The sequence below is a fragment of the Leuciscus leuciscus genome, assembly GCF_965113295.1.
Source record: "Leuciscus leuciscus genome assembly, chromosome: 19".
Taxonomy (NCBI): Eukaryota; Metazoa; Chordata; class Actinopteri; order Cypriniformes; family Leuciscidae; genus Leuciscus; species Leuciscus leuciscus.
The window spans coordinates 27,820,732-27,845,387 of NC_138743.1; the positions used below are offsets into that span (position 1 = coordinate 27,820,732).

The 24,656-nt window shown below is 37.6% G+C and overlaps 2 protein-coding genes and 1 long non-coding RNA gene across 3 annotated transcripts in view; 2 read left to right on the forward strand and 1 right to left on the reverse strand.

Annotated features, from left to right (window-relative positions):
* Positions 1 to 1,868, forward strand: part of scfd2 (sec1 family domain containing 2) — a 126,200-nt gene extending 124,332 nt beyond the window's left edge. Inside the window, exon 9 of the mRNA XM_082147574.1 lies at positions 1,509 to 1,868. Coding sequence (XP_082003700.1) covers positions 1,509 to 1,601 — 93 coding nt within the window. The 3' untranslated portion in view covers positions 1,602 to 1,868. The remainder of the gene's footprint in view (positions 1 to 1,508) is intronic.
* Positions 1,869 to 3,135: 1,267 nt separating this feature from the next.
* On the reverse strand, positions 3,136 to 6,307 carry rasl11b (RAS-like, family 11, member B). The gene is made up of 4 exons (XM_082147596.1): positions 5,990 to 6,307; positions 5,795 to 5,851; positions 5,618 to 5,694; positions 3,136 to 4,454 (listed from the first exon to the last, which is right to left on the reverse strand). The coding sequence occupies exons 1-4, from the start codon at positions 6,099 to 6,101 to the stop codon at positions 3,966 to 3,968; spliced, it is 735 nt and encodes a 244-aa protein (XP_082003722.1). The 5' UTR covers positions 6,102 to 6,307; the 3' UTR covers positions 3,136 to 3,965.
* A 2,887-nt stretch (positions 6,308 to 9,194) lies between these two features.
* On the forward strand, positions 9,195 to 24,305 carry LOC309482268. Its single transcript, XR_014200275.1, has 4 exons — positions 9,195 to 10,083; positions 10,820 to 10,948; positions 23,551 to 23,656; positions 24,105 to 24,305. It is a non-coding gene; the product is annotated as an uncharacterized lncRNA (long non-coding RNA).
* Positions 24,306 to 24,656: the final 351 nt, after the last annotated feature.

Here is a 24,656-nt window from a genome sequence, read left to right on the forward strand (position 1 = left end):
TACATTTACAAATATATATTCAAATAGAGAGCAGTAATTTTTAATTGTGATAATATTTTGCAATATTACTGTTTGGTAACACTTTATTTTACAGTGTCCTTGTTATATATGCTACATGTTACTAGTAATAACTATAAATTATGCATAATTACATGCAAGGAACCCTAATCCTAATTCTATCTCTAAAGTAAGCACATGTAGTTATTACTCAGTACTTATATGGAACAAGGACACCTTTAAATAGTTTAACCTGTATTTTGTATCAAATAAATGCTCCATTGGTAAGCATAAGAGACTTTTCTTTTTTTTTTTTTTTTAGATCACAAATGTTTTAACGGTATTGTAAATGAAATTTTAACTTGTCATACTTTCTCATACCTGGTTAACATGTTTCCAGTGTTGTTGTTGTGGTTGTTGTGGTTGAAATAATACCTATAAATAAAAAAATGACATTATGAAATGAAAAAATCATGAGGTATACCATTGTGTTTCTGTTTTTAATGTATTCTTTGTCTGTTCCTCCTCTCTCTTGTATTCATTTGGCACATTTAAAGGAACCCACATCTCTCTTTCTCCTCCTGTTTTCTCTGTCTGTCTCTGCTTCTCTATTTCTGTATCATTTACTCAGACTTGATTGGAGTGTGTGTGTGTATCTGCACTCGTGAGTGAATAGAGATGTAACTGGGTCGAGTCAGTATGAAAGGAGTTTTGTTGATCAAAGTGTCATGTCATGAATAAATCAAACATAATGAAAGCACAGAGTGGACCCTTATAGAACAGAAAGCCCACACATAGCCTGACCCAGGCCCACAGCTGCGCTAGTGTGAGACAGAGACACAGATTGGAATTTAGGGTGTCATGTACTAAATGAAGTTGCACCAAACTTGACAAACTTAACAAGATGCCAGGGGGAGTGACAAGGACCGAGCATTCTGTAAAGCCCTTTTGAAGCCCTTCTCAGACGAGCTAAATCATCTTCATCTTTCACCATAGAACACAAAGCATGTACTTACCTCAGCACATGCGTCAGCAGGTGCAGTTATGTGCTGTCTATTCATCTTCAAGACCTGGTTAATAACATACAAGCTAATAATCTTGCAGAGCCAGACTTTTGATTGTTGCGTCTAGTCTGGTCCACTTTGCAGATTAAACCAGTACATTTTTTAAATAAATTAATACTTTTATTCAGCAGAGATGCACTGAGAGATAGTAAAGACATTTACAATGCATTTATAACTTTTTTTTAGTCATCAAAGAATCCTGAAAAACAAAATGTATTATGGTTTCCACAAAAATATTAAGCAGCGCAACTGTTTTCAACACTGATGATAATAAGAAATATTTCTTGAGCACCAAATCAGCATATTAGAATGATTTCTGAATAATCATGCAAGACTAGAGTCATTTTAATGAATTTTGCTGTTCTGAAAGTTGGGGGTTAGAATGATTCAGGGTATGAATAAATAGTCAGTATAACTGTCTAATCTATTTCTTTTGTCTTTTCTCAGGTATTCGTAATGTCTACTAGGCTACTGAGACCTTCCGATGTCCCTCACTTACTCTTCAACACTGACAGGCTCAAACCTGACATTGGAGTGTGAAGGGACTGTACACACACACTTCTGGCTGTTGAATAGATTCTATCCAACATAGTTTGCCTTTTGTGTGTCAGTTGAGATTCAGATGAATCCGATCAAAAAATTGCACATTTAAAAAGGTTTAATGCATATACAGAACAGACTACTGTTCCGTTTCATTTAAAAAACAACCCATTCCAATATTTTCACATTTTGTTGAATGACCAATGACCCTCCAAGGAAAAAAATAATTATTATTTCCCTTAAATAAAGTCTTATGGTTGGCCTTTTGCTCATGTGTAAAGTTTGTGTGCGCAAAATTATTATTATTTTTCACAGTCTGTACAGCGTGTACATTGTCACATTTCACTACATTTTTGTTGTGCCATCGCCAGATACAACACATTCTGCAGTTCAGTTCTTACAATCAGCCATGTGTTGATTCTCACAGGATCTTCCCTCTTCATCCTTCACTCACTTCAGCGCTGTTGGAGAAGTGACAGATGGGGAGAGGGCACAGGTCAAAAAGGGTGGGGACATCTATTAGAGCAGCTCTCTCTATGCTTCCTTCACTTTCTCACACTTAACACTTTACTCAGCTGTCTATAAAGAGGCATACTCTAGACATACTATGTTGTTGTTGTTTTTTATCAAATTAAAACAATAGCAAAAGTTTCCTGTGATGGGTAGGGTTAATTGTAAGGGGACAGTATAGTTTGTACAGTATAAAAATCATTACGCCTATAGAGTCCCCATAAACCACATATACAAGTGTGTGTGTTTCTAAAAAGAAATTTTCCCCAAAGTTTAGCTTAGTAGACACAAACGTTGGAACCTCCATGCTTTTACATGCGTTTCTCTCTCTCTCTCTCAGAAGTTTTGAGTTTGTGTTTCGCATTTGCCAAAAACGATAACCCTAGCAGGTGTCTTACAAAGATGCTAAAAACACTTGAAGTTATCAGTTATGTTCCTCCCAATTTCATTTTTTACACCTTTATCCTTACATTCTCTTCACACACACATGCATAGCTTGATTTTTTTTTTTTTTTTTTTTATATAGGGTACTGGTAGTTTGTTCACTTTTACCATGTAGAAATCTTCAGCATTAAAAATAAACTTTTTAAGAAGGCTCTTATACTTACCTAGACTGTGTTTATCTGATAACTGTTGTGCTGCATAATAATTTTGTGGAAAAAGTCATACTTTTTTTTATCAGGATTCCTTGATGAATAGAAAGTGAACAGCATTTATTTGAAATAGAAATGTTAACTGTCACTTTTGATCAATTTAGTGTATCATGTCAATGAATTATCACTTTGTTAAAAAATGGTAGTGTATATAATATGAACGGGGTTGTTACATTTTAAAGCGTAATATCATACACTGATAATATAGACCTTGTAAACTGGCCTTATTTCTCAAGGCTCCATTGAAGAAAATTCAGCTAAATTAATTTAGTATAGAATTTCATTGTGTGTCCAGTCACAGTTTAAACAGGATGAATGAGTGTATAGTTGATTTGGTTAGGTTGAAAGTGTGCTTAAAAATTCAGAAACAATTATTTTATTAAAAACAACTCTTTATTTCCAATCACAATCAAATAACATAAATAAATAACTCTGAGCTTCAGCCCTTTGGCTTTTTTTAAAGTGCATTTAAACAGAAAAAAAACTTCTACCCCACTATAAAAAAGTGGCACAAAGCAGTTTTACATAAAACCAGGAGAAACATTCTGGCCTTGTACACAAGAGCAGGGCTGTAAGAGATACACACACACTCTCTCTTTCTTTATATGCTTAGCTTGAGTGCCTTGTCCTTTCACAATGCCTGCATTCAGCCCGTAAAAGCCTTGACCACAAGGAGGAACAAAAAAACTCCCTCTCTCCCATGCCTTTCAGAAAAGCAATTCTTAAAATAGTCTGTTTTGTGGCCTTCACCATCTCTGTTACCAAGAGAATTGTGTCTTAAAGGTTCACAGGTAAGGCAGAGTGTCAATAGTGTTTCTATGAGTCTCCATCTGTTCCATTCAGTCTTTGCACTGTCCCTCTTTAAGGCGATACGACCACGTCTCCCAGAATCCTGCTGTGTCCACATGGATAAGTGACAGCAACACAAGTGTCCACCAGCACTGGGATGGTCATGTGAAAATGTAAGCGTTCACCAGACTCTGCTTGTTTTTCTGTTTTGTTTTTTCGGCGACCATGACGCAATCAGAGGTCAAGTTTCAGGGGCCTCTGTTTGGAACCGGTCTGCTGATCATCAACGGATCTCAAGAACGTCCAAGGAGCGAGATCTATACATTCAGCATTGCTGCTCTCAAGATCATCTCTCCTTAGAGCATTTTCTCTCTTAATCGTGCCCTTTATCCTGCTGGTATTCAAACCCTCTTCACACTGAAGTGACGGTCCGGACCTTGGCCGACAGCACCTGTTTGAAGCGCCTCTTCAGGTCTTGCATGTTGGGGGATTTGGGCCTGGGAATGAGGGGAGATCTTTTCTTCTCTGTTCCAGATGAAGCTGCATTGATGGGGGTCTGAGGCTGCGTCTTGGCCAGATCCACACACAGTCTATGGAAGGCACCGTGGACCTGGCTGTAGTCCTCGCTGGCGGACACCTCGTAGAAGGAGCATCCCAGCGCTGAAGCCAGCAGGGGACCTTCTTGAGCATCCACACGCCTCACATGGAGAAGATCAGCTTTATTGGCCACTAGGATGATTGGCAAGGACCTATCCGTATGGGTGCGGAGAACAAGCTGGTGGAGCTGGCCAATGTGATCAAAGCTTCGGCAGTCGGTTACGGAATACACCATAACTACGGCGTCCGCCCATTGAATGGAGCGAGACATCTGGTCAGTGCAGCTCAATCCATTAGCGTTCACCTGAAGAAAAAAAATAAGCACATTTGTCAGTTATGTAACATGTCTGGTTAGTTTACTCATTTTCTTCAATAATAGAAAGTAAACTAATGAGGTGTGAGCGATAATATGTAAAGCAATGCTGATTGAGAACTTTAAGCTGGAGAAGTATTTTGCTATTGGCTATTACGATTGTTGTTACACAAAAGTGTGAGATTTGACCGCCTAAACTTACAGAGTCTTTCACCCTAGTCCAAAAATAAAAGGCATTTTGTGGTTTTGGACGACTGCCTGGTTTAGGAAAAGGGCCTTGCATGCCAAACTTGGCACTAAAATCTCTGACTAAAGACATCTTGAAAGAAGTGCCCTGTAATTGAATTAAAATCCATTCTCTAATTTTGAAACGCAGAGGGATAATTTAGATGGGCTGGTCTACTGTAACTGTTCTGAAGTGCTTATTCATATCCCTAAACCCGCTGAGCCCTGCTGAAGCAGCAAAACCTCCCAACCACTGCTACAAATATCCCACAGCGCTGCAGCGAATCATTCTTTGGAGGAGTCGAATCTTTTTCATGAACCGGCTCATAATAATGTTCAAAACTCGATCAAAACACACGAAACTGTTGGTTTAATTTTTTATTTTTTTTTTAAACATGTAAAATCATATTTCAACCGTTGAATTTTAGCAATGTTTATTGTAAATGTTTATTGCTGAAACAAGCAAACAGGACACATGAAATTTCAATAAACGGGGAGAAGGACGTAATACCACTATTATTTCAAACGCTGAGCTGAAAATACAACACGCAGCGATGTCAATACAGCGATCCCGTGCGAACCGTTTCTTTGAATCAGAACTGTTCGAAAGAACCGATTCGATTTCGATCAAATAAGTCTAATTTTCGTCAAGCTGCAGTAACGTTACATGAATGCGCTGCCCCCATATAGGAGTGCAACAGTAGGCATCCCGCTGGCCAATTAACCCCAAGTGTTAAACACAAACCCGGAAAAACACAAAGGAGGCGCTAAAAGACAAAAGGCGAAGGTATGCGCTCATTCTACACTTCTCACCCGTGAAAAAGCGGCGTGGGAAAGATGCCCTGAGAGCACATAACGGTAAAAAAAAAGAAAAAAAAGTGACATTCAATCGCATTAGGAACGACTGTTCCTGTATCGCGCATACTTACTTGAACCCCAGGTGTGTCTTGAACTTGAATGGCCAGTTGTTCTCCGTCTATCTGCACTTCTCTTGAGTACAGGTTGCCTGTGATACAAAAAATGCAGATTAATACATTTGACAATATCACTAATGAGTTTAAATGGTGTTTACTAAATCAGTTGCATTAGAAAGATGAAAAACTTACCCACGTTTCTCTCGTAGTCACCAATGAACCGCTTAGTGAGGAAACGAACCACCAGCGCTGCACGGGAAAAGACAAGAAATGGACATGAATATCATGTAAGACACGAATGTACACTTCACTAGTTTTTGTAATATTATATTATTATAGGCAATATTATGAGCTTTAAAATTCTGTAAAACTGTTCCACAAACATACCGGTTTTGCCGACCCCACTTCCGCCGATCACTGCGATCTTTATGACCCGGTTGGACGGGCACTCGGCGCTCGGGTACTCCGCGATGGTGGACATGTTCTGGATGAGACGCATTTTAACAAAAGAAAGATACTATCCAAAGCCTACGATGACAAACTACGACGAAAAATCCACAGACACCGTGAAAGTAATGTCAGAATCGAAGTTAGTCGACGGCATACAAGCAAATGTTGTCTTTCAATGATAAAGTCGGTGAATTCTTCCAAACTCCTACTAGCTGATCGAACCAACACTGTAACTTGGTTTACTGAGCCGAGACGGGAGCTTGGGTTTATTTATACAGCCACAGATGCACTCGGCTCTGATTGGCTACTGCAAACAACGGTCACATTCCCTCGCCCCGCCCACTCCTTCACGTGTATGCGCGAGCTGTTTATAACTGAAAAAAAGAGAAAGAATACCCGTGTAAACTGACAGTCGCTTCTGCAAAACCTCCCCTAAAAGACGCTTCTGAGGAGGAAAATAAGATGTTGTTTTACAAAACTAGCCATATAGCCTGTAGATATGATTAAACCTGTTTGCAAAACCTGCCCTAAAAGACGCTGCTGAGGAGGAAAATTAGATAATGTTTTACAAAATTAGCAGCATAGCCTGTAGATATGATTAAACCTGGAGGTTTTGAATGGAGTTTAGTCCTGTGATTGCTGATATCGGTCAGTTGTAAATGTGACTTCAAACGCGTGTAATGAGAATGTTATCTTGTCTCAATGATCTCTAAGCGCTTAACGTGTCACTTGCAAAGTGTGTGTTGTTTTTCTTTAGCCTAGCCGATGAGAATAAGCTATTGATCAGCATCCCCATAGACTCGCCCCAGGACCTGTAAGTAAATAAATGACTCTCTCTCTCTCTCTCTCTCTCTCGCTCTCTCTCTGAGTAATAACTTATGTATAAAAAACTACTAAATGCATATAAATTCACGGTAAATAAATAAAACATAATATATATATGTATTAGCATTTTTTTATATTATATATATATATATATATATATATATATATATATATTATTTTAAATGTCAAAGTTTATTGCCATGATTGTTTTGCATGCGATATTGTCATTGCATGATACACAGTAAAAGCAGTGTCAGGAAAAACACAAATAAATGAATAAAGTAAATGAATACAAAAATTCTGCATTGAAAATGCTGATCAAGCTTTGGTTGGTTTCTAAAAGGGTTTGAAAAACAGATGCACGAATGTCCTCTTTCAGTAACAGACAGAGCTCATACCACGATAGTATTTTTCTGTCTGCATGTGCTCATGGAAATAACCAGTTGTCATTTTCATATTTAATTTCTCATAAAAATGTATATGCATGATGGTGTTTATTGTACTATTGTATTGTATTGCTTTCAGTTTTATGTTCTCACCATCTCTATTTTCTTAATCTGTGTATTTGGCAAAACGGCATATTTCTCTGATGAATCGGAGCTTATTGTGCTAGCTTGCTGTATAGATTGGCCATTAAACATCAAAAGTCTAAATGTTTGACATATTCAACTGTGTGTTTACATGACAAGCGGTTATGAGACTCAGTGTACAGCCAAAAGATCAGGGGAGTGTTTTTTGTCTTCATCCAGAAGCTCGAGAGCAAGAGAACAGAGACCATTTATCTCTCACATATGTAATGGTCCTGTTCAGCTTGCAGTCCTGCAAACTGTAGGAGTATTAGCACTTCAGAGCCTGGGGTTCCCTCTGGAATTTAGACCGATTTTTTGGAATAGTGGTTTTCGATTTATGAGCACAATAAGGTCTGCAGTTAACACTACTTTTACAGACTTTCACATTTTGTTCTACAACATAATTAGCACACAGTGACCGTCATACCTCAAATCTAAGTTTTGTTGCTTAAGGACTACAACCACCAATAAAACAATAGAGATTCCTGAGGGAACCCAAAGCGAATCCTTCCAAGTTTGATGTCAGGACTGAACAAGCTCTATTTAGTGCACTCTCCAATATGTTCAATTGATGCCAAACATCAGGAGTACTTCACCCAAAATGAACATTGTCATCATTTATTCACCCATTCTAAAATTGTATGACTCTCTTTCTTCAGTGGAATACAAAAGAAGATTTTAAAGGACTGTTTTCGTCCACACAATTAGGTCCAAAGGGTCCAAAACAACATTGAAGAAAAAAAGAAGAAAAAAACATTGATACATTGTGTTCCATAGAACTATTCCTTTAGTGTAGGAACTCTACATCGCTTGTTTTTTCTGATGGCGAGTGTGCATACAGTAAGTGCATCACAGAGTGTGTGGGTGTGCTTTGGTGTCTTCAGCATGTTCTGACTTGTCTTGGACCCTCAGCAGTAGTCGGGGGTAGTGTGTGTCATTGAGGGATGCTGACATCTCAAAGAAGCCATTGACCCTGCCCCCAACACCCTTCACATACAGAATGCTAACCCCACTCTGGTTACATGTACATACAGACAATTATCATTGCTAGTGTGTGCAAGTGTATGAGTTCTATGCTCATGAAATGTTAATGTCAGACTGTATGAGAGTAATTAACACTGCCTAAGTGCTTTTCTCTCTGAAGTCTTCCTAATGTTTGATCTTGCAGCGTTTGTGTTTAATGTCATTGTGCTGAAGCGTTTTGAGGTTTTCGTCTCATCAGGTATAGAAGATCAAAGTCTAACCTTGTTTTTGAACATGCACTCATCTGCATCTCATAATGAATATTTGTGTCTCTCTCCTCTAAATCTTCTTGATTGTTTGTGTGTGTATTGTTAAAAGAGAAAAGCAAATTTAAAGGAATAGTTTGCCTACAAATGAAATTTATTTCATCATTTACTCACCCTCATGTAACAACACTAACCTGTGTTGTTATTGACTAAAACTACAAGTAAAAATATTTGCAGTAATTGAAAGAAAGCTAAAAATCAAATAAAGAATAAATATTAGATAAAAAACTTAAATGACAATTAGAAATGTTGCCTTGGCAAAATACTTAAAGTTGAATTACTAAAATTACTAAAACAGAGCTAATGTTACTAAAACAGACATGCAAAAAAAATCACATAACAAAATCACTTAAAACCTCAAATTAAATAAAAATAAAAACTGGAAATATAAAAAATTAACTCTAAATAAAATATTAAGAAATAGTACAAATAAAAAGTCATACTAAAATAACACTGTTTCAAGCATGTGTGACATTTTTTTCTTCTGGGGAATGTAAAATGAGACTCTTTGAAGAACATTCATGCTGTTCTTTTACATTTAATCAAAAGTGGTGTCAAGCTCCTAAAGTGACACAAAAGCACATTAAAAGCATCATAAAAGTAGTTTAAACTGCATGTACTATTTCCCCAAATCTATGAAGTCATACAATAGTTTTGACTGAGGAATTGTAGTTGTTATTCACTAATCTTGCCTTGAAAATCTAGCTTGACAGCTGTGGTCTCCATTCACTTTCCCAGCATCTGCTATAAATATCTCATTTTGACTTGCACAAAAGAAAATAAGTCATACAGGTTTTGAAGGACATGAGGGTGAGGAAATGATGACAGAATTCACATCTTCTATGGCCTGTTTTGCATCTGATAACTTTCTCAAATCCCCCCATCCGTCTTTCGTCCACGCTCATGCGTTAGTCTGTGCAGGTATGCTGGCGGTGGGCCCTGCGTGATTATGAGCTGGTATGAATATATGATAAGAGGAATGATGACAGTAGGCCTTTGCTGAAATATGAAACTGATGGTGCTGATTCGCCGACATTCGACAGGCCATTGCAAGCTATGGAACGTTAACACTCACATGCTCAAATACACACCTTTCACAGCTTTGTTCACCACATCAGAGCCACCTAAATGAGTGGATGTCTTCTAAGGCCTCTGGTGTGTGTTTAATGAGCATGAAAGGAAACTGCAACTGTATTAATGTATGTTTTTTTCTGTCAACATTAAGCACTACAATGATATTTTGGCCTTTGCCTATAGTGTCAGAAAGAAGAGAGAAAGACTCTGAGAAAGAAGGACGAGATACAGTGGAGGGGAGAAGAGACAGATTATATTTAGAATTATATTGAAGGTATGAATTCACATCGACAATATATATTATTATATAATATAAGAGAATTTGATAATTTTGAGAGAATATTAAGTTTGAGGTCGGTAAGAATTTTTTATGTTTTGAAAGATATCTCATGCTCACCAAGGCTGAATTTATTTGATCAGAAATACAGTAAAAACTGAAATATTAAAATAACTGTTGTTGTTTGTTTGTTAAAATTAAGATCCTGTGTTTTACATAATGGCTGTATGACAGTTTTGTTTTTGTTTTTTAACCTACATTATTTTTTAATTTTTTTTATTTTATTCCCTCAAAGTTCAAGCAGACATGTTAATTTTAACAGATTTACAGAAGCTTCCTTTCACTTCTGTGAAAAAGTTCCCACTCTTGTAGCGGTGTTTACTGATAGTGTCTTGTCTATAATGCTAATGCTAGCACCAGTTCTCCACTGACTGTCAACGCTAATAAGCCTGTGTTAACTATTAGTATGTTGTCTGATAACAAAAGGCCCAGGTGCTGCACAACAGGAAGCGTCAATACACTCGTCAGAGGTGACGACAGAGCGCAATGTCAAGTTATTAACATGTTGTTGAGGACACGTCCAATCTGGTCTTTCATCTAATTGTCACTTCGTTAGCGTAGTGTGAGATGGGCATGAATGTGTGTAGCCATGTGTATTTGTCAGGTTCAGGGGGGATTATGATATTTAATATCTTTAATATGCATTTTCAATATCTGTGTGTATTTGTTATAGGACAGGTTTATAATTGAACCAGCAGACACTTGACATGAAGAATCCACATCAGGAGAGGCCTGGTTGACAGAAGATGAGCAGGGAGGTGTCACTCACACAGGGGTAACAACAGAGCTGGTGGGAGGCCGGGTCAGTACCGGGGTAATACAGCCTCCCTATGGGGGGCAGTCAGTGAGGCAGGGGGGATCTGAGCGAACAGGGATTAGAGATGCAGTATAGAATGTGAAGTGAATGGTACAGTGTTAGAGAGTTTTAGCAATATGTAGGTTAAGTGATTGAAGTGTTGAAAGGATTCAGCGTTCTCATCAGGACATAGAATGGGCTGATTTAGATGGATTATGGGCCTGTCTGCCTCTAATGCTGCTGATGTGTGCGCACTCTCCCTCACATTAACATAATTACCTACACTTGATGTGTGTCTGCTTTAATAGATAAATCAAGATGTATGCCACTGTCTGATTCAAGCACCTTATTCATAATGCAATGTGAAGTCCTCTTTACCTCAGTGGCAACAGACATCTAAAGTGACATACAAAATTTTAAATTTTAAATAATGTAAATTTAAAATAAGATACATTGACGTAAAAAATATTGGGGTCTGGGTTTATTTTTTGTAAATAAATTGGTACTTTTAATCATCAAAATGCATTAAATGGATCGAAAGTGACAGTAACGACATTTATAATGTTACAAAAGATTTCTGTTTCAAATAAATCTGTTCATTTGAAAAAATCCTGTTTTCGCAGAAATATTAAGCAGCACAACTGTTTTATTGATGATAATAATAAGACACTATAAACATTATAAACTTTTTAGGGTAAACTATCACTTTAAATTGATCAGTATTTAAATTTCATTTTAATTATGTTCTATTGGTGTGTTGAAGTCATGTCGGATCAAATTCTGAGTTGGGGATTAAAGGTTCAATTAAAGAATCATGATAGAAACAAATTTATATGATCATAAGCTGTGAGTGCTGACAGTAAAACTTAGTTTGTGCGCATGTTTAGTTTTATTGATAAATAAACATTAGTCTTTTTATGAGGAGACTGGCTTGTGTAACCCAACTACATTTCACATCATTATCTGTAGCCACATCATGAGAATGATAAAGTACACTGCATGATATAACATCCATTACACACCTAATGAGCTTTCTTTGCTCTTCATAATGTTGCATTAGCACAAAAAAATCTGCCTATCTTTGTCGGGAAGTGAAAATGAGAGCGAGAGAGAAATATAAAATTGTCCAGCAATATAACAATGACTTAAACGCACATTGTAATTATGATTTCCTGTAGGGACTTTCTAGAAGAATCTGAACGTAGCATGTGCTACAATAGCTAACTTTGCTGCCCAGCAGAGGCCTGTCAATATGCTCAAAGGATCTCAAACCTTTTCATTGGGATCCACGGAGAGAGGGCTCCTCTCCGTCTGATAGGCTGACCTCTCTGAGGGGGTCCAATCTGTTCACAAAAGATACAATCAAGTATTGAGTAATAGACCATAAGTACATTAATGGCATTGGTTCATTTTAACATGCTTGTTTAAAGTATCCTACAGCACTTTGAAATGTGAAAGAATTCAGTTCATATTAACGCTGTCTGGGTTTCCATAAGCTAAGTGTCCACATTTAGCATTTTTTTTTATTATTATTATTTTTATCTATAAGGTGTCCATATTTAGCTATTTCAGCTAACTATATTTTAGTTACCTTTTATTTTATCTGAAAATATCTATAAAAAGTTATACCAATTAAATATTATACCAGTGGTTTTTCACATTGTACCTTATCATATCATTACATTCACAATTAGCTTTAAGCTCATCAGAGGTACAGTGTGTATAGAGCTGCAGATGCTGTTGTTCTTGTTGTTTTTGTTCTTGATAAGGGATCACTGTCAGAACAAACTTTTTGTCATGCTACTGAATTACTTTTCCCTCAAAACTTCCTATGTGAATGCTAAGATCCGCTGATAACTCTATTCTTCTGCGCTGTTTATCTCACTCACAGGACCGTTAGCATCTCAACAGCTATTGGAAATTCTTTCGCCTGCTTCTTTTTCACCCCTCTGTTCTTACAAAGGATGAGAGATTGTTTTTTCTCATTGAGATGTAAACACTCAAACATGTTTACTCTATTTGCATTTGTCTGCATGTCAACACACTGCAGCGGGCTGAGGATTTGAGGAGAGAAAAGTGGGGTGGGTGGGGGTGCTCGTGTTGGTGGCTGAATCACAATGGACCACAAAACACACACACACACACACACACATTGAGGAATGTGCCCCAGGCTTGTACAGTATTGTGTCCTGGGAGCTCAGCGGGGCAGTACTGCACTCACATACCTGAACAGAGCTGAAGCGTAAGATGGATTGGGGTAATAGCACCAATCGTCTTATAGCATCTGCCCCAAAGTGTGGCAAACTTTGTAAGATAGTGTATATGCAGTGTTATGATGTTTATTTATTTGTTTTACCTTTTGTGTTTTTGAGAAAGCATTTAAAAGGAAAATGGAAAATGATGTCATCATCGCTTACTCATTCCAAACCTGTATGACTGTCTTAAAATGCAAAGGAGAAATTCTGAAGAATGTGCTGGTCGCTCTTTTTTTCATGCAATTGCAATAAATGGAGCCTGGAGCCTTCTAGCTTTAAAAAAAAGATGTACAAGCACCATAAAAGTATCATCAAAGACTATTCCTCACACAAAGCTAACATATTACTTCAGTTCAGAGGACCTGGAATATACAGTGGGGAGAACAAGTATTTGATACACTGCCAATTTTGCAGGTTTTCCCACTTACAAAGCATGTAGAGGTCTGTAATTTTTATCATAGGTACTCTTCAACTGTGAGTGACGGAATCTAAAACAAAAATCCAGAAAATCACATTGTATGATTTTTAAGTAATTAATTAGCATTTTATTGCATGACATAAGTATTTGATACATCAGAAAAGCAGAACTTAATATTTGGTACAGAAACCTTTGTTGGCAATTACAGAGATCATACGTTTCCTGTAGTTCTTGACCAGGTTTGCACACACTGCAGCAGGGATTTTGGCCCACTCCTCCATACAGACCTTCTCCAGATCCTTCAGGTTTCGGGGCTGTCGCTGGGCAATACAGACTTTCAGCTCCCTCCCAAGATTTTCTATTGGGTTCAGGTCTGGAGACTGGCTAGGCCACTCCAGGACCTTGAGATGCTTCTCATCACTCCTTAGTTGCCCTGGCTGTGTGTTTCGGGTTGTTGTCATGCTGGAAGACCCAGCCACGACCCATCTTCAATGCTCTTACTGAGGGAAGGAGGTTGTTGGCCAAGATCTCGAGATACATGGCCCTATCCATCCTCCCCTCAATACGGTGCAGTCGTCCTGTCCCCTTTGCAGAAAAGCATCCCCAAAGAATGATGTTTCCACCTCCATGCTTCACGGTTGGGATGGTGTTCTTGGGGTTGTACTCATCCTTCTTCTTCCTCCAAACACGGCGAGTGGAGTTTAGACCAAAAAGCTCAATTTTTTGTCTCATCAGACCACATGACCTTCTCCCATTCCTCCTTTGGATCATCCAGATGGTCATTGACAAACTTCAGACGGGTCTGGACATGCGCTGGCTTGAGCAGGGGGACCTTGCGTGCGCTGCAGGATTTTAATCCATGACGGCGTAGTGTGTTACTAATGGTTTTCTTTGAGACTGTGGTCCCAGCTCTCTTCAGGTCATTGACCAGGTCCTGCCGTGTAGTTCTGGGCTGATCCCTCACCTTCCTCATGTTCACTGATGCCCCACAAGGTGAGATCTTGCATGGTGCCCCAGACCGAGGGAGATTGACCGTCATCTTGAACTTCTTCCATTTTCTAATAAATGCGCCAACAGTTGTTGCCTTCTCACCAAGCTGCTTGCCTATTGTCCTGTAGCCCATCCCAGCCTTGTGCAGGTCTACAATTTTATCCCTGATGTCCTTACACAGCTCTCTGGTCTTGGCCATTGTGGAGAGGTTGGAGTCTGTTTGATCGAGTGTGTGGACAGGTCCTTTATACAGGTAACGAGTTCAAACAGGTGCAGTTAATACAGGTAATGAGTGGAGAACAGGAGGGCTTCTTAAAGAAAAACTAACAGGTCTGTGAGAGCTGGAATTCTTACTGGTTGGTAGCTGATCAAATACTTATGTCATGCAATAAAATGCTAATTAATTATTTAAAAATCATACAATGTGATTTTCTGGATTTTTGCTTTAGATTCCATCACTCACAGTTGAAGAGTACCTATGATTAAAAATTACAGACTTCTACATGCTTTGTAAGTAGGAAAACCTGCAAAATCAGCAGTGTATCAAATACTTGTTCTCCCCACTGTATAGGAAGCATTAAAAATACACTAATATAAATATGTACTAATAGATACTAAACAACATATATAATATAATTATATAATTTACTAACTAATGCATAATCCGATGTGGGTATACTGACGTCAAACCATGGTCTAGCTCTAGCGAGAAAACATAACTGTTTATGTTGGTGATTTCGAATGATTTCACATGAATTGATTTGCACAAAAAGTTAGCCTTTTAGGGAAAAAAAACATAGCACGAAGGTCCGCCCTTAAACCTAACCCTTATAGTGGTTTGTAAGCAGATCATACGAAAACATACAAATAAGATTTAACAAATTCGCCACCAATTCGCCAAAACTTGACTATTCCTCACACAAAGCTAACATATTACTTCAGTTCAGAGGACTTGGAATATAGCACAATATCACCTGTGTAAAAATAAAATAAACAGAGTGTCTGTACCTTGTTGGCAAAGGCTATTTACACTAACTCCACCCACCAATGTCTGGTTAGGCCAGACAAAATCACAAAAAACCTGGCTAATAACAGAGGCAGGGGTGTGGAGAACAAGGCGGGTGCCGGTAACTTTTGATATGATCGACCCGTGTTCGAATCCGTAATTTTTCTGAACTCATTCTTCTCCCTTTTCCCACATATCAGATTGGAATAGCATTTATTTCAAATAAAGATGAAGAAAATATTTGAAAAGTGGAAATAAAGTGCCTAACGGGTATTTAATAATACTGTTTATCGGGTAGCGGGTATAGGGAGGACTTTATTGTCCCAAAAAATGACATTCATTTAATGATTTTATTAAATATAATCATTTACACTCAACATGTTATTGCTTACTGTTTTATTATGTACAATACACTGTAGTGCAAATATTATCTGCCATTATTTGCACTAAGTATAAATAAACAACTACTTACACTATAGTACAATTAGCTCCTATGTACACTTAGTTAGTTTGAACTTAGTGCAAATAGCCACTTCCATCAAATAAAATGTTTAAATGTACAGAATTTGACATTATCATTGTTTTGTTCTACTCAGGTCGGAAATTCAAGAGAATAATTACAATTTATTGTATTGATAGATATGTTTTTCTTCAGGTTTATAAATTTGTCTACTTAAATTAAATCATCATACTTAAAGGGGCGATCATTTTTTATATATATATTCCAGATCAGATTTATATATTTTTAATTTTTCAGGGTATGCATCTTTAAATCTTTATGCATGAAAATATATGAAAATGTTTTAAGAAGGGGGTCCTTTGCAAGGATAAGGCAAAAAAAAAATGTAGGCTATATTTTTATTACTTATTTTCCTTTTTTGAAAGTTCCAGTCCCTGTCTTATGTATCTGCATGGAAAAGAGCGACCAGCACAGTCTTCAAAATATCTTATTTTGTGTTCCACAGAAGAAATGAAGCCATACAGGTTCGGAATGACATGAGTGAGTAAATAATGACAGAATTTTCAGTTTTGGGTGAGCTAATCCTTTAAAAGTGTGCCTGATTGTTATCCACATATTAAAAGGAACAACAATCATAATCTATGTTGCATTTGTCATGATTTACATGCATAATTGCATGTATTGTGGGAAGGAGAAGACTGACATGTTAAACACTGGGATTATCCTGTTTGCTTTCACTATGAGTTTTGCCGCAACACGTGACAGACTGGTGTATGAAACAGATTTCCCTTGAAACATTTTTTCTTCTGCATGGGAATTACACACTCATCCCTTAAGAGTCTCATAACTGGAAACTTCCAGAAAGATTTACAATTGTTCAGTGGAAATTCTGCATTAGTATTAAGTCAGAATAAACAAGAAGTAATCAAACATACTTGCCAGTAATCTTCACTATTCTTGTTTATAAACTTGTTTACCTTTTCTTGATGACCTCTTGAACAGTATATACATGCATGCAGGCACAAACAAAAACTTATTTTATAGTCATGCTGTTCCCTTTATTGCTCTCTTAGCCATGGGAGATCAACAGAAGAGCTGTTTGTAATGATTAGCTCCTCAATCAGACACATTCACAAATGAGCAAATACTGCTTGACTGAGATGCCTGCAAAAGAGAATATATCGATAACCGTCTATATAGCCTGATGTTTTTTAAGAAAAGTCTCTTTTGATCACCAAGGCTGCATGAAACAACAATACTGTGACATATTAATACAATTTAAAATAACTGTTCAATATATTTTAAAACAGCTGAGTTTTTTTGCAATATTTCAGAAATCATTGTAATATGCTGAGCTGGTCCTCTGGAAACATTTATTATCATTATTAATGCTGAAAACAGTTGCTTAATATTTTTTTATTAACATTTTTTCTTCAAGATTCTTTAATGGATATTCAATTCAAAAGAACAGCCTTTATTTAAAATATAAAGGATTTGTAACATTACAAATGTTATTATTGTCAATTTTGAGCAATTTAATGCATCCTTGCTTAATACTGACCCCAGACCTTTTTTTAAACGGTAGTGTATGTTGTTAATGCTACCCAAAAACATAAAGCAAAGAGTAATGTTCTGTTTCTGTTTTTAACGTATAGTTCACCGAAAAAATGTCAATCCTGTTATCCACCCTCATAGTGATTTACGTTTATTCTATGAATGGGGACTAAAGCTTCAATAAATGGTATAAAAGCATAAAAGTGGTCCATACAACTCATGCATTGTATTCCATTCCTTCTATATAAGAAATAATTTTCTAAATTAATTTCAGTTATTAGAAGTTCAGCTATGTGAGCTGTCATCCTAATCAGGCTTATTCATGAACAAATTGTCCAGGCTTGTTTTGTGAACCAGATCAACCGATACAATGAAAATATATGACTTACAAGAAGGATTTTCTCATAATGACTGTAATTTGTTTGTCACACAAAGCTATCAAAATGAGGGCGAGTAGATAAATGATTGCAGATTTTTCCCCATTAAGGCATTTTGTGCTCAAAAATCATGATATGCATCAAGCACTTTCAGTCTGAGAGCTCTGTTTTGATAATTCATGATAGTGTTGTGAGGATTGGTCAAAGGTTATCTGTATGACTCACATTAAGATATGATCAGAGACAGAATGTTGTGCCAATGGGCTTAACATTCACACATGATCTTATAGACACACACTCTGGACATACTTTGTTTTGTATTACTTTAATTTGCTTCTCTTTGTAAATGGGAATGATGGATAAGATGCTACACATCTTGCTTGGTTTGTGAGACTCGTATTTGAGTGATGGTCTGTGTCAGACACCCTTGTCGTTTGCTTCAGCCCTCAGGAGTTGATCGTCTAGCCAGCTTTTACTGCTCCGGCTGCGGAGAGACAGAGACTGAGAGAGATGGGACGGAGCAAGAAGATTTAATTGTAGAGGGTTGTGGGTTAAAAATGAGATAGAGTGAGAGGAACATGAGGGGAGTCATAAACAAGAGGGAATGAGCGAGATGAGGGGAGGGCGCTTTCAGGATGGAGCGATGTTGAAGAGAGAGTAATAAAAATGAGTCTTAATATAGTAAGCATTAAAAATACACTAATATAAATATGTACTAATAGATACTAAACAACATGTATAATATAATTATATTACTTACTAATTCATAATATGATGTGGGTATACTGACGCCAAACCAACCTGGTCTCGCGAGAAAACTGTTTTGGTGATTTCGCATGAATTGATTTCCACAAAAAGTTTGTCTTTAAGAAAAAAAACTAAGCACGAAGGTCCACCCTTAAACCTAACCCCTTATAGTGGTGCATAAGCAGATGATCATACGAAAACATACAAATAAGATCTAACATATTCACCACCAATTCGCCAAAACTTGAAATAGTTACGAATTGTAAAAAATTGTCATTGTATACTTTTTAGACATGCTAATACCAAGATTTCGTGACATGTATCATGATGTAGAGCTACTCATTTTTTAACTAACTTTTACTTGTCTGTGAGTCAATGTGTGTATAATGTAGTATGTCAAATAGGTCTAGTTCACATAATTCCTTTTTAATCTTAAAGGTATAGCGGAGGATCTTTCCAAATTTTAGATAAGACCCGCCCTCTGCACTGAAAAGTTTGATTGATTCACCAGAATGATTGACAATTAGGAGGACCAATAGTATAGGTTACCCACCAGGAAGTAAAACATCCTCCGCTATACCTTTAATTATAATTCCTATGTGTCTATTATTTGTTGTTATTGCACAAAACCAATGATATACCATTTGATTGATGAAACAACAATCAACTATTTACTTGCTTTTTAATAATCTAGCCTAAATCTAAATTGTTATAATGGAAGTGAATATTTAACACCATACGACAGTTGACTAAATCACAAGCAAAATTGTTTTTCTTTACTCTAACAGTGATGGTTATAAGTTATGGCTATCTGATAAACCTTGACCATGGTTTTTAAATGTCTACATTCACAAAACAATTGACTATGATAATCGAAAGACGCCGTCCCGGCACATCAACCTGTGGCACTGCTAGCAGACTAGGTGTAACTAATCACGTTATGTCTGTGTATTAAATGTTTTTCCATGCTTCCTCGTGACTGGCTTTGGCTTTGTGTGTGTGTGTGTGTGTGTGTGTGTGTGTGTGTGTGTGTGTGTGTGTGTGTGTGTGTGTGTGTGTGTGTGTGTGGGTTGTGTGGGTTGTGTGGGTTGTGTGGGTTGTGTGTTGGAGTACATGAGCATAATACTCATTACTGTCTGCTGTGTGCATGAGAGAGTGTCTAGAGAAAGCCCATTTGTCAGAGAAAGACAGTGCAGAGACACCGCTGAGACTCAGGAGTCCTCTCACTGTCAGACACAAATCAGCCTCGGCACAGTATGTTAAGACCATACCACAAAAAAAAAAAAAAAAGTCTGCTGTGATCATGCATATGTATGATTCATTTGTCGCAAATGGACTACCACAGGCTTTCCGAGGACTGACATCCTTCGATGTGTCCTTTTTGTTAAACAGATGTGAACTGTCAAAAAGTGCAGTGAACTGAGGCACCTCTGGAACATTGGTTGTTCTCTTTTTATTTATTTATTTATTTTCTAGTTGGGTAAAAAATTAACTTTTCCGGAGTACACGAAGAACTATATGCATTGTGTATCTTTATTGTGAAAGAATACTCAAAGGTTCATAGACTGAGGTCAAAGAGGGAAGTGTGTGTGTCTGTGTGTGTGTGTCTGTGTGTGTGTCTGTTTCTGCGTGTGTGTGTGTGTGTGTGTGTGTGTGTGTGTGTGTGTGTGTGTGTGTGTGTGTGTGTGTGTGTGTGTGTGTGTGTGTGTGTGTGTGTGTGTGTGTGTGTGTGTGTGTGCAGGTTTATATTATATTGTGGGGACCAAATGTCCCCACTAAACGATGTTTCTTTGAAAATGTAAAAATGCAGATGATGTTGTAGGTGTTGGGTTAGGGGATAGACAGTTTGTACAGTATAAAATCATTACGCCTGAGTCCCCACAAAGATAGTGAAAATCATGTGTGTGTGTTATTTTTGAGTCTGTCCAACCAATTATCATCAAAAGCAAAATAGTCGCTCTTTATTCTAGTTATAGTTTTTGCAGTTGTTTGTGAAATCCATGCTTCAAATATCTTAATTCACATAGAATTGGCTTTTATAACAGAGAGACCTACAGCCACATAAGCATCTAATGGCACGTTTAGTGTCGGAGGGTTTCCATTAGTCTGTCTGTCTTCTTCATTTTCACATCCCAGCTGCTCCCCGCAGGTCTTTGTGTTTTCTCCACAGATATTGAGGCAAATTAAATCCCATTGAGTTTGTTTTTCTCCGCTTAGGTCATTTGCACTTGTCGAGCACTCTATGATGAATTGTGTCTATTTCTTTGTCTTTAACAGTGCAGTTTCTATGTGGGTGGCCGGGACTGAAGGCAGACACAGTGGGATATTCAGAGAATATTTTACTTTAAATAAAGAAATATAAGGTAAGAAAAGTGGCATTGAGGCGAATGTGGAACAAAAAAAGTTTCCCTCGTAATGGCAGTGAAAGGAAAGGAGGGGCCATGCAGTGGGTGGTAGGTCCAGAAATGCAGGTGGTCTGACCAACTAAGTCATGATGGGAAACAACAGTGTCTGCAAAGTTGTGAATTTACCGCACTGGTGATGAGGCAAAATGAACCTTCAGTCGAGTCTCACTCAGCTATAATGAGCCTGAACTTGGGAGGATGGGGTGACAGTGATTTTTTGGGGTCTTTTTTTCACAACATGTACCAATGTGTGTGTGAGTGTCTGTATGTGTGTGAAATTTACTTACAATTTCTGAGCGAAAACTTTTATTCACTGTACATTCATAGCTACATTCTGCACTACAGTTCAGAAGTTTGGGTCTGTAAGATTTTTTTTAATTTTAATTCAGCAAGGATGCATTGATTAAACTAATCAAAAGTGACAGTAAAAGAAATTATAGATTTTTATTTCTATTTTAACTTTCCATTCATCAAAGAATCCTAGAAAAAAAGTGTGTAAAAAAAATATTAAGCTTCACAACTGTTTTCAACATTGATAAAAATAAGAAATGTTTCTTGAGCAGCAAATCATCATATTAGAATGATTTCTGAAGGATAATGTGACACCGAAGACTGTAAGTAATTCAACTTTGCCATCACAGGAATAAATTACATTTAATGGCATATTAAAATATAAAATAGTTTTGAATTATAATAATATTTTTTACTGCTGTATTTCGATCAAATAAATGCAACCATGGTAAGCATAGTGACTTAAAAAAAATCTTACATGCTACTTACATGTAAAAATCTTACACTATATATACACTCACCTAAAGGATTATTAGGAACACCATACTAATACTGTGTTTGACCCCCTTTCGCCTTCAGAACTGCCTTAATTCTACGTGGCATTGATTCAACAAGGTGCTGAAAGCATTCTTTAGAAATGTTGGCCCATATTGATAGGATAGCATCTTGCAGTTGATGGAGATTTGTGGGATGCACATCCAGGGCACGAAGCTCCCGTTCCACCACATCCCAAAGATGCTCTATTGGGTTGAGATCTGGTGACTGTGGGGGCCATTTTAGTACAGTGAACTCATTGTCATGTTCAAGAAACCAATTTGAAATGATTCGAGCTTTGTGGCATGGTGCATTATCCTGCTGGAAGTAGCCATCAGAGGATGGGTACATGGTGGTCATAAAGGGATGGACATGGTCAGAAACAATGCTCAGGTAGGCCGTGGCATTTAAACGATGCCCAATTGGCACTAAGGGACCTAAAGTGTGCCAAGAAAACATCCCCCACACCATTACACCACCACCACCAGCCTGCACAGTGGTAACAAGGCATGATGGATCCATGTTCTCATTCTGTTTGCGCCAAATTCTGACTCTACCATCTGAATGTCTGAACAGAAATCGAGACTCATCAGACCAGGCAACATTTTTCCAGTCTTCAACTGTCCAATTTTGGTGAGCTTGTGCAAATTGTAGCCTCTTTTTCCTATTTGTAGTGGAGATGAGTGGTACCCGGTGGGGTCTTCTGCTGTTGTAGCCCATCCGCCTCAAGGTTGTGCGTGTTGTGGCTTCACAAATGCTTTGCTGCATACCTCGGTTGTAACGAGTGGTTATTTCAGTCAAAGTTGCTCTTCTATCAGCTTGAATCAGTCGGCCCATTCTCCTCTGACCTCTAGCATCAACAAGGCATTTTCGCCCACAGGACTGCCGCATACTGGATGTTTTTCCCTTTCCACACCATTCTTTGTAAACCCTAGAAATGGTTGTGCATGAAAATCCCAGTAACTGAGCAGATTGTGAAATACTCAGACCGGCCCGTCTGGCACCAACAACCATGCCACGCTCAAAATTGCTTAAATCACCTTTCTTTCCCATTCTGACATTCAGTTTGGAGTTCAGGAGATTGTCTTGACCAGGACCACACCCCTAAATGCATTGAAGCAACTGCCATGTGATTGGTTGATTAGATAATTGCATTAATGAGAAATTGAACAGGTGTTCCTAATAATCCTTTAGGTGAGTGTATATATATATATATATATATATATATATATATATATATATATATATATATATATATATATATATATATATATATATTGAACTGATTTTAGTGCTCAGATGAATTGGCAAAAGTATATTATATAGTATATTTTAGTAAGATTGTTTATTAGACGGAAGTCAAATAATCTTGCCTGGCCTGAATATCTTCACTGCAGTTCTTTAGAAACACTAATCAAAACAACAGCTCAGCATGAACCTAACAACCAAACTATCCGTTGCTACCAATTAATCGTTTTGTACACAGTACTAAAACTGAATCTTCTCATGAAGTGTTTTATCTGAATAGAAAAAATCCTTAATTTGAACTCTATGTCCTCTATTGTATGAAGATAGACACTGCTGAAGCCCAGCCGGCACTCTCAGATGTTGAGAAGCATGTGTGTGCCAACGGAGGAGACTCACCAGATGTCAGGGATGACTCAAAATCTAGTTTATGTAAGCATTCAGACCAGACAATATCATTTACCGTACGTCTAAGACTTCTGCACTCACACATAACGGCTTCTACACATGTGGACTAGACAGACAAAAACTGTTAGTGAAACATAAACTCTCTTTCTCGCACATAGTGTTCATACACAGACTCATGCAGACAGACATGCCATTACAATACAAACATTCAGAGCGCAAGCTGTCCATACATGTCAGTATTTGAATGTTTCATACTTTTTTTGTAGTGCTGTATCAAATATGTACAATTTTGACTTGATTCTTCTCAAAGTCATTCGCTTTTTGTACAATAAGCAGTTTTGTTACTACTGTGATTCACCATTTTGTGTCAAATGAGTTGTGAAACACATTTTAATAGAAAAACTAGGCACTTTTTGAATCATTCAATAGAGTATAACCAACTGGCATTCACTAACTCTCTTCTTCTTTTCAGCATAAGGATGGCACTGACGTCGATGAGATGCCTGAGATGTGTGTGTTTCTGTCTGGACTGCCAAGGTCACTCTCTGAAAGGGGGTTTGCACGTGTGTGTCATCGGAAGTACGCTGTGCGTAGGTGAATAACAGAGTTGTGTTAACCTGTGGTACGTGCGAAACCCTTACACACACACACACACACCTCCGTGGACTGGGACTCTACAACGTCATCATAACTATTATTGCACAGTGTTTCGAGGGAGTCATTTCAAAGGGTTTTTATGAAGTCAGTGTTCAATTGAAAATGCCTGACCTTGTAGGCTACCAGAATTTTGTTTTGCCATTTTATATATTAATAAATATAATCTTCATTAAAATAATAGGCTGCTTGCGTAATCAATGACTGGTGGTTTACAGTTTTTAAAGACTGAGGGGATTTTTGTGCCCCTCTGGGTCCTTCCTAAATTATATTAATTTAACTGCGGGCACCTCTCCAAAATACTAACCAAATTGTTTTTCCCCTGACCACCTGTATTGGCTGATTCATTCTTGTGAATCGGTTCATCTGT

Bases quoted from the DNA above. Each gene is read 5' to 3' on its own strand.
- rasl11b (XM_082147596.1), bottom strand. From the start codon at position 6,101: ATGCGTCTCATCCAGAACATGTCCACCATCGCGGAGTACCCGAGCGCC. The intron at 5,852-5,989 runs GTATGTTTGTGG...TTTCCCGTGCAG, and splicing joins AAGTGGGGTCGGCAAAACCG to CGCTGGTGGTTCGTTTCCTC. The intron at 5,695-5,794 runs GTAAGTTTTTCA...TTTGTATCACAG, and splicing joins TGACTACGAGAGAAACGTGG to GCAACCTGTACTCAAGAGAA.